Here is a 16,277-nt window from a genome sequence, read left to right as displayed (position 1 = left end):
CGCGTGGGGCCAGGCCCCGCGCTGGGCCCCGGCCCGAACCTTCCCGAGCGGGGCCGCGCGGCGGCGCCAGTTGCCACGGCAACGGCGGCACTCCGATAAACCCCGCCCCCTCCCGCTCGTCACGGCGGCGGCGGCCAATGGCGGCGCTGGGCGGCGTCACGTGGGGCGACGGGCGCCGCCGTGAGGGGCCGTGAGGGGCCGGCGGGGCTCACACCGCCCGGGAGCCGCAGCCATGTTCGGGGGCCTGGGGCGCTGCTTCGAGGAGGATCCCTTCTTCCGGTGAGGGCCTGCCCGGGCCCCGGGGCGGCCGGGGGACTCGGGGAGGAGTGGGTGCGAGGCGGCGGGGAGGGTCTGTGCGGGGTCCCGCCGCGCTCCTCCCGCTACCCCGGCGGAACGGGCGGGCGGAGGGCCCGGGGGTTAAACTGTTGCCAGTGATTTTAAACACCGGCGCCTTTTTTTTGGCTTCTTGCTGCCCCCTTCAGCAGCGCTGGCGGCTTCTGCCGTCTCCTAGCGCAGCGGAGAGCTAAGTCAGGATTTCGTTGTGGCACCGCCATGGGTTTGAGTGTCTTTATTTAGTTTTTTTCTCTTTTTTTTTTTTTTTTTTTTGGCCACAGACTGTTTCAGAGCTTTGGTCAATGCATGCACAAAAGATAACACCGGCTGTTCCTGCACTAAAACGTCACAAAAGTGTTCGTGGAATCAGCAAAGGCAGACTGCCTCCCTCCGCGGGCTGATTTCCCCAGTGGACGCTGATACGTTAGCTCAGCAGATGTGTTGGGTTTGGGGGTTGGTTTTTTTTTTTTTATTTCCATACCATGAGCACAATGGTAGTGCTTGGGGTAGAGCGTGTCTATGAAATCAGTTTATTTCCCCTGGGAATCTTTGTTTGGCCCTGGAACCCAAATCTAAGTCGCGTGTGGTGCAAACGCTTCCCCAGAGTGCTGGGACAGCCCCAACTGCTGAAGCCTCTGCTCGCCCCCAGTTCATGGCTCTGTAGCAGGTAGGAATGGGATCAGAGAGCTCGAAGGAGCCTGAATTATTTTAGTTTTTCTAAAGATGCACTTGCTACGGGGAGCTTAATTACAAGCAAAGATAAGGGGTAGGGCATCAAGCCGTGTGATGTGGGTTTGTTGACTGTTATCGCTTAGTTACAGGACATTCTAGCTGAGGTTGAGTTTGTTCCTCTTAAAGGAGAAGCCACTGCTTAGCTGCAGAAGCACGTTCCTTGCGGCAGGACAGCTTCTAAAGCTGATGGATCAGTACGGTTGGTTTCGAGGAAAATGCATGCTGTTGTAACAGCTCACCGGTTACGTGCAGGATACGCTATGCACAGAACTTCACCATGCAAATCCTCTGCATGGAATTAAAATAATAATGGAACTTAAGTCTTGTCTGTAGTAATTTGTAGCGTGCTTTTGAATGATCAGTTGCTCTCTTATTTATTAACTTTTATTGTAGCCACCAATGCAGTTTAAAATTGTAGGGGGAAAAAGATTGCAGAAGATAGAGGAAGGGAGTGTGTGTGAAAGAGATGAGAGAGATCACTGTTGAGATTGATTTTTTTTTTTTTTTTTTTATTTTATTTTTTTTTTTTTTCTTGGCACTGTCCTGGTAAATCTGTTTTGCATATAGTTAAGGAAATGAGCTTATTACTTCAGATAAGATTAGCTTCCAAAATAGTGTAATAATAGGCTTCTGTTGCCTCACAAGGAGAGATTTTGACTGCTGAACTGGAAATAGTGCCTGGGTTAAAAGAAACGTCTCCGTCTGTGAGCAGCTGTCCTGGGGAAGCACCAGTCTGTCAGCCAGAGGGCTGCCCAGCTGAGTTTCATCCCCGAAAGCCTGGGCAGGTGCAGAACTTGTCTCCTCTGCCAAGTGCAGTTGGCCTCTGTTTTTAATTCGCCAATATAGGGCTTTTGGTTTGTTGTTCCAGGTGTTACCTCCAGTGTGATTCTGCAACTTCAGGCTTACATAACTCCCTAAGTGGGGAAAAAAAAAAGTATCTAATGTGAAGGACAGTTTTCAAACATAATAAACGGAATGTATTGTTCTGGACCCTGATTTTCAACTGAGCAGAAACATACACTGAAGTAAGGAGTAACATTGTACTTTTCCCGTAACACCATGAAAGGGTTTCAGCTGGAACACAGAGCCTTAAACTTTGGAGCTTAAGCCTGAATCATACAAGAACTTTCCAAGTGAGATGCGTTTTGGTGAAAATCCTCACCTGCATACGCAGCAACACTTTTATTTTTAATGTCTCTTTCTCCATGTAGCAGACATGCTTGTTTGAGACCATAACAATCTCAGAGGCTGAACATTTTTGTTCCCTTTACTGATCCCTGCAAACACCTGAATGTCAGATGAAGGTCAGATTAACTACTTATTAGGCAGAATTTTGTTACTGCAGAATAGTGGAACAAGAGATGTAGAAATCTCTTATAGGACTTAATTTTGAAAAGAACTTAACATGTGAAGGGCACAAATTCTGTGTGCAAAACCCTTCCAGAGCCCTCTTTCTTTTTCCCTATCACTTTCATGGTATAATAGTGCAAAGTGTGCAAAAATCACGTCTTGTCTTGTCAAAAGTATCTTTTCCTTCCCCTAAAAAAGGTCAGATTAAGTCAGGTGTGATCAATGGTAATTAAACTAGTGTTCTGCACCTGTTGCTGTCCTATATAAAATCTGTAATTTGAACAAAGAAGGCAAGATCTTGCATCCTCTACTGGAGAGACTTTGACTTTTTTAGCATTTATATATTTTGTAAGGGTGACGTACTCCTTTTGTAGTTACGGTTTGAGTTTCAGTCATCGGAGCCATCAAGCTGGTAGGCTCAATTCCATGGAAGCTCTGTCTTCCAGACAGATTCTCTGTTGACTTTCCACTGTCTTGTCCCGCTCCAGAGCATACCAAAATCGCTGTTTTTCTTTTTGAGGCTTGACAACACTAGATCTTTTTAGGAAAGTTTCCCTAAAATGTCTCTAGGGAATTGGAGGCTTCACTTGTCATCCTAAATCTGCCACTCTACAGTATGTATCTTACTTCCCTGTCTCTGATAGTAAGGAGCTGTATTTCTAAATTGTTTCATAGACCTTTCATTTTTTAAAAAAATAAAAAAAAAAAAACCAAACAAACAACAAACACCATGGTTTTAGTACAGTTATGAGTGTATCAAATAGAGGTAGTGTAGGGTGAATGGACAAGAGAAATTGCCAGAGAAACTGAAATAAGGCAAAAAGGACAATCTGGCAAGGTATGAAGCATTATTTTCTGTCAGGTGAAGTGTTATGCACACTAAATTCAAGCAGTTTTTCTTACCTGCATTAAATCTATTAAATCTTGTTTTGCTCATGATGTGTTGTAGGTAACTTATGAGCGTCCTACCTCTTTTGAATTGAGGAGGAGCTTTGTTATGTGTAAGCTACTGATGGAATACAGTTCGTATTTATTTGTTTTGATAACCAAACCCATCTGAAGTTTGTGGGGTGGAAATAGATTTGGTGGAAGTACACATGCGCTGTGGTGGTGCCTGCGTGCTGCCCTCATCTTGGCTTCCGCAGGGACTTTTTCCATCTGTTCTTCATCCCATGAAAAGCGAGGGGGCACTTGCTGTGTGCGAGCCGCTTATCACGTTAGGACTGAAGTTAAAGCTAGCAGTCATGTGAGTGGGAATGATTAAGGTCTGCTTAGTGACAACAGTAAAACTGCTTCTGAACTATAAACGTCTGCTTGCACTGCAGCGAGTTAAGTGTGAGAGGAACAACCCGAAGCTTTTCTTCATGGAGGCATGAGATGGCATGGGAAAGGTTGCGGTGTCCTGGAGAGAATGAGGGGGTGAGGTGTTTGGGGAGTGCCAGGAAATCGATAGGAAGGAAGATGAGGTGCTATTAAGTCTAAGTAAACATACCTGGGAAGTGACTGTTAATGTTAATAAAGCGGCTTTCAGCGGAAGAGCAAAGGGGAAGATCAGACTGGAGATGAAAGGAGGGAATGAAGCAGGGTTTTCTTTGTATGAAGTCATAATTTGTAGCCTTGGACTACAAGGAACAGTACTGATCATACATTGCGCTTCTGAGAAAATCATACTTTGCTCCTCTTTGGGCCTCAGTTAGAAATATTTAATTCTTGTCCAAATTAGAGAATGCAAAGAATTAACTAAGTAGTAATGGAGAGCAACGTGAGCAGTGTTTTACCTGCAAGTCAAGCTTTGGGATTATGGGTGGGGTTCTGTAGGTTTTTGGAAACAGAGGTAGAGTGTTTAGAAAGAGGAGAGAAGAGGGGGAAAACTAACAGGAAAGCAAAAAGCCAGTGAGAATCTTTCTCCCCAAGCAGAGAAAAGAGATGTGAGAACATGATTTGTGGTGGGAGAGGAGAGGGAAGGGAAAGATGGAAGAGTGGGTGACTAAGGTAAAGGAGATGGAGCTGGCTTGGATTTACAGAATAGTATAAGTCTTTGAGTGTGTGGGTCAAGGAGGATGAAAAGTAGAATAGGAGCAGCCAGCAAAATAAATTTCAGAGGGGGATATCTAGTGGGACACGATGAGTTCGGTGAGTAGTACCGTGTGAAGCTTTGGAAAATGAAAGTAGGGAAAAAAAGGAAAGGAAAAGTAAATTTCTTTTAATATTAGGGGTTGGAGGTAGAAGTAGTGATAAATAAAACATAGGTCAGTTTTGTAGTTCCTGGCAGATAGTAAACGTAGGCTGGAGTGAAAGATAGCTGCAAAGGATGGAGTGTTTTTGGAAAAGATGTGGAAAGAGAAAAAGCAATATGGACACCCAGGAGCACAGGAGAGCAATGAAGACAAAAGAACAAAAACACTCAACCAACCTGCGAGATGGGAAGAAAAGTGAAAGAAATGAGAGTTTGTGAAGAACAGGAGATTGCCCAGTTGGGTCCTATTAAAATAATAATAAAAAAATCAATAAAGAACCATGTGGAATGATTTAAAATGAGTTTTTAAAATTTCACAGCCGTTTTACATCGCTTAGAATAAAACCCAATGATTTAATGCGCAAAATATCTCTTTTTTTTTTTTTCAGCGATCCTTTTGCTGCACACCATGAACACATGCGGCAGATGATGAGGAGCTTTTCTGATCCTTTTGGCCGAGATCCATTTCTCGGTATAACAGATGGCGGGGAGAGAACAGTAGATCGGCGAGCACGCCAGGACTCTCAGGTTGCTCTAAGAGGAAATCGCAGAGTAAGTGTTTTCTTAATCTCCAAGGATTGCTACACGGAATTTACATTTACTAGTATTAGAGTTGGCTTCATGTTTCCATTTCTGTTAAATTTGATCCAGTAGAAACAGAGGCCTGGCTCAGCTATTGCAACCTTGGGCAGATGCTTCCTTGCGGTGTAAAATGTGAATAATCTCTCTTGGTTCCTTAATGACCTATTACTTAACACTGACAGACTTCTGTTAGGACCAATAACAAGTCCGTATCTTATTGAACATCGAATACATAATATGTAATGAAACAAGCATTTAGCAAATGTTTGGTTTAATAAATATTGTGTATTAACTGTTTTTGTTACAGAAAGGCATTAAAAATGTCCAAGGACAGAGCTTTCTCTGAACGCTTATTTCCTTTTTGTGCTAACCTTACTTAAAAAGGTACTTTGATATGTTTATGCCTTCACTCTGCACTTCAGTATCTTGTGTCTAGCTATTTGTGTTAGTTTGATTTGACACAAACCTGTGTTTCAGCCACCTAAATAGTGTCTACACAGATAATTTAAACCCTGCTTCAACTTTGCAGCTGTGAACAAAGGCTTCTTATTCTGTATTTGATCTGATTCTTAATGTTTCCTCTGGATATAAGACTGTAAGAATTAAAGATCAGGGAAATGGATATGAAACCTAGTATCTCTGTAAATTACCACCTGAAACTGAGAAGTTTGCAATGATCTGTGTTTTATATAAAAGTATTTTTTCAACTCTCTGGGCACGCAGGACAACTCTATCTTATGCTTCTGTAGCTAAACCTTCTCTAATTGCTGTATTTAGAAAGGATATGTGTTTGAAGTCGATTCCTTTCCCTCCACCAGGCTAGGCATTTTGCAGCTGAATGATATCTTACTGTAATGAATCAGGTTTGAATTTAAAAAAAAAAAACAACAAAACCGTTGGAAGACAAAACAGATGACATCTGGAACTCAGCCAGATCTGGTGGTGGTTGTTCAAACCTAGATAGAGCTTGATACACATAGCTGAAGCACGGACTGTCACCTACAAGTCAAAAGGGTAACTGTCAGATTCCTTCCTCCGTGCTCACACACTGCCAGCTAGTTTCAAATATAGACGGTGCTGGATCTAATTAGGGCATGATCTTTCCTCCACTGAAGCAGATTCTTAGGTCTTGGTTCAGTAGATGCATAAAAACAGACCAGACTTCTTTTTCCTTTAGAAAAAGAGTATGTTAAACCTTGCCCTAATATCTCGGGGGTTTGCATCGCTTGCTCTTGGCAGTGAGGCACAGAAAAACCTTTCTCTGTGGTTACAGAAAGGAGTTAAAGGTGCGAGAGCGCTGTGTTATTTTGATAAGCACAAAAGAATTCCACACCTGCTAAAATCTCTCCAGTGTTTTTTATGTTCCTCATGTTTCACCTAAGAGTTATCAGATGTCACAGAAGATTCAGCACTGATTATCTGAGCCTTGCTGTAGTGTCAAGCCACTTCTACTGGTTTCCCTCCAGAATTTACTCAAATGCTTAAAATAGATGTTTATGTGGGAAGAGATATATTACCACATAAAATCCATGGTTAAAATTACCCATACTGATTACTGATATTGTAATTGTACGTTTAAGTAAACTCTGTGGCATCCATAAGACTCCTCTGCAAGGAACAGAATTTGAAAGTGCTTTTCCTTTCTCAAACAGGTTTGCAGTGTCAGTTTTTAGCCTTTTGGAGGGAAGGAGAAGGATATGAGAAGTAGGAACAGGGTAAAACATCCTAGGAGATGCTGTCATTTGGTGTTGTTTAGATATCAGATTGCCAAATATATTAGGCAACTATTCAACAGGTTTTAGTGTGTACTCTAAAATAAAGAGTTTATAAACTCTTAATGACTAACAACTTCATTATTTCCGAGGATATCCTTTTGCACTTGATACGTTCTTTTCTGTCACTACATATTAGAACTGCAATCTGGAAGAGTTCATAGAGATATTCAAGAACCAGATAATTCCTTCCTTTTGTACTTAAGAGTTATTGTGAAGTGTTTGGTACTTCTGTCTAACCAGTCTTTCTTCAGGTAGGCTTTATATAACTCTCCAGTCTTAGTTTCCTGGAAACGTCCGTGTGTGTTCCAGCATCTCACTGCCCTGCCGTATAGGGGATATTCAATATCGGTTGGTCAAACAGGAACTGTATTTGCCGATGTTCACAGCTACATCTATTTATACACCAGCAGAAGACTATCATCTGCCCGTGGGAGATTTGTCTTCAGGTGGTCCTGTATATGATGACGGATTTACCTAGAACTCCTTTGCAATGACCTTTGAAACTGCTGACAGCTTAGACTTCACTGTGTTTATCGTAATGGATATATGGATATTTTAAAGAAATACATTACAAGAGATTAATATAAATATATAAAGAGTGCTTGTGAACAGATCATCAGCGTTCACAAGCGTCACTTGTTTTTCTTCTAAGCTCTGAAAGTGTATGTGAGCCCTCTGAAATTTAATAGCATAAGTTTACATTAAGGGAACTGTTGATTTGTCGATTTTCATCAACTTCCAGCGATGGAGTTCTGTTGCATGAGTAGAATGAAGTGTTTTCAGAGAAGTGGCTGATGCCTGAAGCACTGTGCTGTATTTTAAACTATTTCAGTGCAAAGGTTGCTATGGTATACAAATGCTTCTCAACTTCTAGTGCATACATACGAATGTAACTTATTAAATGTGACGACAGCTATCGCTTTCCAATATAATTAACAGAAATATATTACTTCTGTATGCCCATATTATATTGTCATCGCACACTATAAATTGCCAGGGTCCTCCTGAGTGACTGTATTTGATCGGGAATGTTCAGCATCACCTGCTGTATTTGAAAGTGCACCAGATACTTCTGCTGTGTCTGGTAACAGGTACAGTGACTAAAAGACGCTGATCCTTTTTCTTGCAGGCCACAAGCTACTCCCTCATGCCCTTTGGAGGCTTTGGTAGAGTGGTTAGTATCCCGGGAGCGATAATCCTTGTAGCTCTCACTAATACGTGCATACTGTCTGCGTAACTAAAGCATGGACAAAGGCTCGTTTCAGTGTGCTTGCAAACATCTTTTCTTGGCATTCAGATATAGGGAACAATATAATTCAAGAAATATTTTTTTAATTATTACTTATTAAATGAAAATGTGGGGGTAGACTGGGTATGCTGATACCAAGATTGGAAAAGTTACTACTTACTAGCTGGCTTTTCTACTCGCAGATGTATCCATTGGGGTTTGATCTCTGATGGGTATGAATGAAATAATCCCTGGAGAGAGATTCCAAGCTCTGAGTGCTGCCCGCAGACAGACACCAGCGCCCTGGAGTGTGTTTGTGGGTGTAGTACCAACAAGACCCGTAGCGCTGGTCACAGCTAAGGCATGCTGGCTTCTGGAGACAGAACTTCCACTGGAACTGGGCTTGGAATGGTTTTCAGTTGTAGTTTGTTAAAGGTCTGGAATATCTTGTAAAAGATCTGTAAAAAGTACCCAAGGAAAAGCAAGTTTATTGTTAGGACCCTCATGGAAGTTTGTGCTTCCTTTAGAAGGCTTTAGTCTTCAGATAAGCTTGGAGAGTGGCTCTCTCTGGCAGAGCAGGTAAGAATAAATGTCTTTGAATTTTCAGATCTAAAAGTATTACTTGTTGAATTGTTCTTTTTCTATTCACGGCACAGGCTATGCTTTTAGTCCCCACACCCCCAGTCTATGGCATGTAATTCCATGGGTACAGCTGATTACTATATAATGTCATCGGTTCAGTGTCCAGATTTCTAACTGTAGAAGACAGTTTTCTGGAGTTAACTGACACTTGCAATGATTTGGTGCCCTAAATTGTCTTTTATTATTGCCCAGAGATTTTGATAGTCCTTAAGGATTCAGATTTCTTGCTACAAGAAATAAATTTAAGATTTTCTGTGCCTGAATTTTACTTAGTTTTATGCTTAAACTGCAGATTTTATTTTTAAACTTTTAAATACATGGCTGTTTAAATGAATATATTAAATTGTATATATTTCCAGTAGCTGGAGGAATGTGGGGTGTTTCTAATTAGCTATTGTAATTAGCACCCTGATGTTCCGTAGCACTTTAGTAGCAAAGGGCTACTGTGTGCAACCTGTCAGCCTGCCTCTTGCCAAAGCTGCTGGGTCTCACAGAGCCCTCGGGAGTCCTTTGTGCAACACTGGATCTTCTGCTTTCATGTAAAAAGAACGAATGAGTGTTTTGCTGAATAGATCTTTAGTATCAAGTAATTAAGCTGCCATTAAAATACCAAGTTCTGGTTCTCTGATTTTTCCATGCTTCCCTTTTGTGAGTAACGTACACTACTTGTGCAAAGGAACAGCTGTGTCTGCCGCGGTGCCCTCCCAGGGTGATTCTATGTGCATTAGGGGATTTGCACAATACAGGTCACCTGCTCGTCAGTAGATGATAACGCACGGGGGGTGACATGGTACCTTTCCAGCAGAAGCCGGTTAGGTTAGAAGGTATGTGAAAGTAGTTCTTGTAAACTGGCCACAGCATGAGCTCATTTTGACACTGCAGTTTCAGATCTTTCACGTCTGTCTTTCCAGTAGCTCCATGTTAACGATCAAGTTCCCCATGCTAGCTTTCAGCTTTTCATTTGAAAAGATGCATTTTGGCTTGTCTGTGTCTATGGACTGCAGTCTGTCAAAGTCTTTTTGATGGTCTGATTCGCATTAAAAAATGCATGTAAATGAAACCGCCTCAGAACCTGAGGAGTCAGAAGACTTTATTTTCATGTCTTTTCTTTTAGCAGGATGCAGATTTTGGGGAGCCTTTTTTTGCCATGGACAGGATGATGTCAAATATGAGAAACAGTATGCTGGAAATGCAGAGAAAATTTGTAAGTTTTAAAAAACTTGTTCTAAAATTAATTGTATTGGAGACTGACAGTTATTTAAAATACTATTCAAAGTCCAGGCAAGAAAAATGTTTCTTCTTTCTTCACCACCTTTGGAGGTAACACTGATACCTATGAAGTGTTGCTGCATACGTGTACTGTGTTTTACTGGCCTTGTAAAATGGCTTGTAACCGTTGTTGCTCAAGTCCTGTTTCACCTGAACTCTTTACACACCTTATTACGGACTGTATGTGGCAAGACCGATGTTACAGGTTATATCTTCGTTACTAAACTAAACTATGCCAGGGCAAACATTTGAGCAGTTGTTTATTGCTGCCCCGTGCTTTTTATTTGTTGTCGTGTTTCCTGGTATGGGGAAACCTGTGGCCAGACAAGGCTAGGACAAGCGTGAGGGCACGTCAAATGCCAGGGTCTCTTCCCAACAGGCTGCCAGGACTGAGGGTTAATATTCCAGAGGGATGTTCTTTTTCATAATGATCAGACAGTCTCAGAACATAAGAAGTACCTATTACTAAAAGTTAAAACTCGTGGATAATAAGCAGCCTACGTTCCTTGTAGGATGACCTCTCTATCCACCCAGATGTGCACACGTTCAGCTCCTCCTCTGTGATGACGTACTCCAAAACAGGTGATGAACCACCAAAAGTTTTCCAGGCTTCAGTGCAGACACGCACAGCTCCGGGAGGTGTAAGTAGTGCTGAGATGCAGCAAAAAGGTGGTGTGTAATTATCAGAATCTAAGTTTGTCTATACCAAACCACAGTTTCCTTCAGGTTCTTTTCACTGGAGACAGTTACTCTTATAATTTAGGAAAATACATGTCTGTTTAAATATTGCTCTATATTGAAGGCTTCTTAAGCTTAAGTGCTGTTTTCTTCCTTGTAATTTGCATGCTTCTAGATAAATTGCATGCCTATCAAAGACTGGAAAAATTGAGTCCCAGAATAGATGATTTCTTCAGGGCAGTCTCCAATATCTTTCTCTTTGCCATAATTAATCCTCTTCTTGTATATTTAAAATTCTGTCTAAAATATAAGATAGCAAGAGGCAGTCTGTTTATGCAAAACACTGCTTCAAATCGTCCCCTTTGCTCAAGCACTCTTAAATGCTTACATAATGATGAAGATGCCCTTTCATTGACTTCCTTGCAGCTGTTGCGTCTAATTCTGCTAAGAAATTTGAATTTGAATTTGAACCCTGAAGCACGGTTGATGAAAGACTATATGCGAGCAGTAAAGGCCGTTGAGCGTGATTGGCTGGGGGACATGTTCAAGCTCAAGCAGACACTCAGTTATCAAAAAGGTTCTAATAATATACCTATGAACACAGTGAGAAGCGGTTGCCTGGGTTTCATGCCGGTCAACATGACAAGCTAGTAATTAGTTGTCCCTTCATGCTGAGAATATTGGCATTGGCTGTTACTCGTTCTGTTGTCACGGGGAAAGCTGAAGACTTGTCTGCATGTAGTATATTTAGACTAGGCTTTTTTTCACCAACAGTTAATATCCAGTGCATATGTTACTTAAGAAGCTGTAGGTGTTCTTGTTTAATCTTCCTGTCTGTTGGCAGAAAGAAAACAGACTTGATCTGTGCTTTGTTGCTGTATTTTCAGCCAACACAGCAAATGAGACAACTGGAAAAGCCTGTAAAACCGAACTTTTTCAAAAGAGAGATATAAAGACTTTGGGAAAGAAAACCTGATTTAAAAAAAAAGAAAATTGTAACTTCTTTTTCTGGTTGGAAGGACACTTATTTCCCTGTTTTGTACAGGTTAAGGAGACAAGAAGAGCACTTAAGGATTCTGAAAGTGGACTGGAAAAAATGGCCATCGGTCATCATATTCATGACCGTGCCCATGTCATCGAAAAATCAAAAAACAGCAAGACTGGCAATGAAGAAATGAACCAAGAATTCATCAACTTGGATGAAAGTATGTCTTTCTATGCTGTTCTCTAATGGGCTCTATGCTGTTGTTTCAATACCAATTTTGAAGTTCCAGCTTGAGACATCTTAAAAGGGTCAGGTTTTCAGACACTCTAAAGTCTGCAAGTCACGTTTCCGTAGCTGATATAAATTTGGACAACCTAAGTTAAAGTAACCAGTTAGGCTTGGAAATGTGGTGTTATAATGCTGTTGGTACTGTTTGCTTCTACAATAGCTGCTTGTATTTGAAAGTATTTTTAATGATATTTTATGGTTTCAAAGAAACTTTTAACAGAATTCTACTATTTGCTGTGTGTTTGTGGCCAATATAAAATACACATTTAAGAGACATGTGGTTTAAATGTGCATATACTCTTACAACACAGTGACTTTCAGATTTCTTTTTTTTTTTTTTTTTTAAATCTTCCAAACATAAGCCTACTGGCAGTAAGCATTTAGTTGTCTTTTACAGCTCCCCTAGAAATAGTATGCAGGCCACGAGGAGAGTCATGGACCACAAGTTTAAAAAAACACTGTTCAAATTCCTGATTTTCATTTCATGTTTTTTCCTATCTTGCTTGCATTTGTTAAAAGTAAACTTTAACTGTGTTCCAGCTGAGGCCCAGACCTTTGATGAAGAGTGGCAGAACGAGATTATGAAGTTCAGGCCATCTAGAACTAGATGCAATTTAGAAGCTCCAAAATACAGAAGTATTCATCATATACCTAAGGAAGGTGGATTAAGAAGGTAAAAACAGTTTCCTGCCACAGTAAGGAAATACTAGCAACAGAATGAAAATTCAATTCTGAAGCAATCTGTTTATGAACAAACAATGCTTAGTGGCAGTCTGAGGAGAAATAACACACCTTATTCCTCCTTTTCTCCTGATGCGACAACAAACAGCGTAAGGCAGTATTTTGTTAATTAAATTTTGAAGAAATTCAGTATTTTTGGCTTTGAAAATTACTTAAACACTTGACAGGCTAAAATGCTGAGTGTTTTTTCTAGAGAAATATGCCCATGCTCTTAGCTCAGCTATGCACAAATGTTGTAGCTGCCCCCACAGCCATTAAACTGGGTTAGTTGCATTGTATTTCGGTTTTCAAACTAAGCTGTTTCTCTCTTCTCATTGAGTGTGCAAGACGAGGAAGCAGTCCAATCTATGGCCCTAACAACGGAAGTAGTTCTGGAGGCAGAGTCAAATCTGTCTTTCAACTAAAATAACTAGACCTTCACATAAGTAATTCACAAAATGTATATTCCCCCACCCCCATATTGTATGGTGGCTGTGATTTTTGTTGTTTCTTTCAGAGAGAAACCACTTGCAGTTGCGGGTTCCAGGGAGCCCAGAGTTTCTCTGAAGAATCTCAATGTGAAAGGAACACATGTCCCCATCAGAAGCGGCAAAAAATAAATTGTGTCCATTCTCCGTTGGAATGGAACTTCTTCAAGAGAAGATAATGGTGCTGCGTTGCTTATGTTCATATAAGTATACCCATACATATGACCAATCTTTTAGTTTTTGTTTTAGCAAGCATTAGCGTGCCTTGCTACTCCAGTCTCTTGACAACTGAATGTTCTTTAAAACTTCAGATCCTTGGTTAAACCATCTAGTTTCAGTAAACTATAAACCCAGCATCTTTCCACTTAAAAGCACTTTAATGGATTATTACTAATTCTGTTTTAAAAAAAAGGGTTTGATTTGCATGATTTTTCTGCTACAACTACACCAGTCTTGGACTTTTTATTAAGCCTGATAATGAAACTACTTTTTCTCCACACTTTATAACTTGCACAGAAAGTAAACTCTGATTTTATTTTGTGTGGCTGAAATAATTATGAATTTTCTGGGTGACAGAGCAATTTGAATACATATAGCCACTATGTATCTCTCTCTCTCTTTTAAAACTTATATTGTAAATTGTAATAGAATACCCAGATTCACTGCGAAGAAAAGTGAGGAATACTGAAATGACAAACACTTCAAGTAAATTTTAGTTTCAGTGTTATGTTCATAAGCTGTGCTTGCATCTCTTATTTTCTGCGTCTAGAGTGTCAGGTTTGTATTTCTGATTCTTGGTTTCCTTTGGAGGTGGCCCATTATTTTTCATTCTTGAGGATTCTCTGTAGTAGCTTTTAATTATTCTGTAATAATACCACTGTGTCCTAACAAACTCAGCTGTAACTGTTATTAATCAGAGAAATATGGGGGAGGAATTGGTGGAGTAGGCAGCAGTTTAACTGGATAATGACATCTGATTCCTTCTGTTCCAAAAAGCTAAAAGAACCCTGCCTACAGGAAACCATTTCCCCCCTCAGCTGAGATGAGATGTGTTTGTTTTCTCTTTTTGTCCTGTTCAGTGGACAGAGGATGATCTTAACTCTAACACTTCATCTCCCTTGTTGTTGTTGTTATTTGGTTAAAGAGTCTCATGTTCCAGAGGGAAGTCAGCTGTGTGACAGAACAGGAAAGGTCTCTGTTAGAAGTGTTAAGTTCGTATGCCATTTTGTTATGCTAAATTGATCCCCATGTTGCAGCATAAATAATTTCTGTAGACTGTAACACTATAGCATGTATTTCAAGGCTAAAACATTGTAGTGTAGCCTTTAAAAAGGCACTATTTATATTATAAAAGAGAATAGGTTTAGGAAGTTAAGATTAATATTTGTTTGGCCAAAAAGGAAATGGCCTTCAAATCATATTTTTCTGCACATTTCCCAGATTATTTAATTCTATGTTTATTAATGTGCAAAATTAAACAAAAGTACTTTTGTTGAACTCCGACAAGGGAAAGGAAAGACAATTGTGTAGTTGTTTGTTTAATGCGATGGTCTTTCCCTGTTACTGGAGCAAATACTCATGGCCGTAAGTTGATGCCATTGATAGAAGGACAGGCTGAAACTGTGCGATACCACCGTCACGCTTGCCAGAGGACGTCTGCCGGAACCCTGAATCTAAAGGATGCTTCTGCTCTCCTTTAAAAAGTAAGAGTACAACTCCAGGGCCTGATCTTCCATACTCTGAAGACAACATCGGTTTTGCAATTAATGTCATGGAGAATATAAGGGCCTGGAGGCATTTTCTAGGTACGTCACTTAAATTTCCCAGGAATAAACAGCAGAAAAGTTATTTGTGTCATAATTTCAGAAGAAATTTTTGATTTGAGAGATGCTGCTATTAACATAAAATAGATTCATCTGACAATTTAGGTTTTTGCCTGTGTTGAGATTAAAAACATGACACATATATGTAACCAATAAAACAAGCACATACATCAGTTTTAAAATTATAGTGGAAAGAGGCTAATATTAATTAGATTACTTTGTTATGCAAACCAATGTTCAAAGGTGTAATGCAAAAGAAATTGTTCTACGTAGAAACATCTGAAGCTGTAATTCTTTAATAAAGTTATTTATTATTTACGGTTATTGTTTGGCTTACACTACACAACTACGTGACTTGTGTGTTATTTGTTTTGGGCTGCTCTGAAGCCTCCTTGTATGTGACCAAGCGCAGTGCAATGAGGGACAACGTGCCCCTCAGTTTCCAGACAGAAAACATGCATTTACCACAAAAAAAAAAAGTTTGCTAGAAGGAAAGTGATGGGGCTGGGCCTTGAGTATGGCGAAGGCCGGGCTCCTTCTCTGCTCTTGGAGTCTCCTCTGGTATGCCAGACCAACTGCTCCTGAGGGATTTTATTGTAAATGTTTGAGAATAGAGGTACAGCTTCCTTGAGCGGTGCCCTGAACCTTTGCACACCACCTACTCAACAGCTATGGTATGCATGCTCTTGACACCAAATGTGAGCGTTTCTTCTCCATTGTGCTGCTTACCCCAGGGAAGTCACGCAGAGTAATTCCATCAGACAGCCGCAATCTTCTGTTTGTAGCTGTAATCTTGACCTAACTGAACCTTTCCTGCTGTTACAAACCGGTACCTGCGATCCGCACAGCATCCTCCCCCGTACGATTACTTTTTTTCCCTGCAATGCTGCCGCTCAGGGGTTCTTTGCCCAAGGAGCCCAGCTCTGTGCTCGGCACCAGTCGGTGTTTCTGTACCACCGGCTCCTCTGGCGCCGCAGCCTGCTGCGCTCAATGCCTCCAAACGCTGTCTCCGCTGAGCCGCAGCGGCGTAAATCCTCATCGCTGCGGGCTCCGTCGCACGAAATCCGACGGGACCAGCCCCGCAGCAGAACCCCCCGCTCGCCCCTCTCCTCCGGGCCCATCCGTACCGTTCGCTGTTTCCCGCCGGG

At 41.1% G+C, this 16,277-nt stretch overlaps 1 protein-coding gene and 1 long non-coding RNA gene across 6 annotated transcripts; one reads left to right on the top strand and one right to left on the bottom strand.

The window, feature by feature from the left end:
• Positions 1 to 169: 169 nt before the first annotated feature.
• On the top strand, positions 170 to 15,448 carry MLF1 (myeloid leukemia factor 1). Of its 5 annotated transcripts, none has more exons than XM_086754702.1 (8): positions 170 to 279; positions 5,041 to 5,203; positions 8,138 to 8,182; positions 9,996 to 10,082; positions 10,660 to 10,788; positions 11,871 to 12,030; positions 12,639 to 12,771; positions 13,336 to 15,448. In XM_086754702.1, exons 1-8 carry the CDS (start codon positions 233 to 235, stop codon positions 13,436 to 13,438), a joined length of 867 nt encoding a protein of 288 aa, XP_086610828.1. In that variant the 5' UTR covers positions 170 to 232; the 3' UTR covers positions 13,439 to 15,448. The 5 variants fall into 5 exon arrangements, with proteins under 5 accessions (XP_086610828.1, XP_086610827.1, XP_086610831.1 ...); XM_086754701.1 differs by having other exon boundaries at positions 9,993 to 10,082; XM_086754705.1 differs by lacking the exon at positions 8,138 to 8,182.
• Positions 4,598 to 16,246, bottom strand: LOC147599741 (uncharacterized). The gene is made up of 3 exons (XR_015259381.1): positions 15,859 to 16,246; positions 8,418 to 8,694; positions 4,598 to 5,185 (listed from the first exon to the last, which is right to left on the bottom strand). It is a non-coding gene; the product is annotated as an uncharacterized LOC147599741 (long non-coding RNA).
• Between the last annotated feature and the right edge of the window lie 31 nt (positions 16,247 to 16,277).

This window comes from Chlamydotis macqueenii, chromosome 9, assembly GCF_036417535.1.
Source record: "Chlamydotis macqueenii isolate bChlMac1 chromosome 9, bChlMac1.mat, whole genome shotgun sequence".
Classification (NCBI taxonomy): Eukaryota; Metazoa; Chordata; class Aves; order Otidiformes; family Otididae; genus Chlamydotis; species Chlamydotis macqueenii.
Note: the sequence above shows the minus strand (reverse complement) of the source record. Positions and strands in the feature narration are given on the sequence as shown.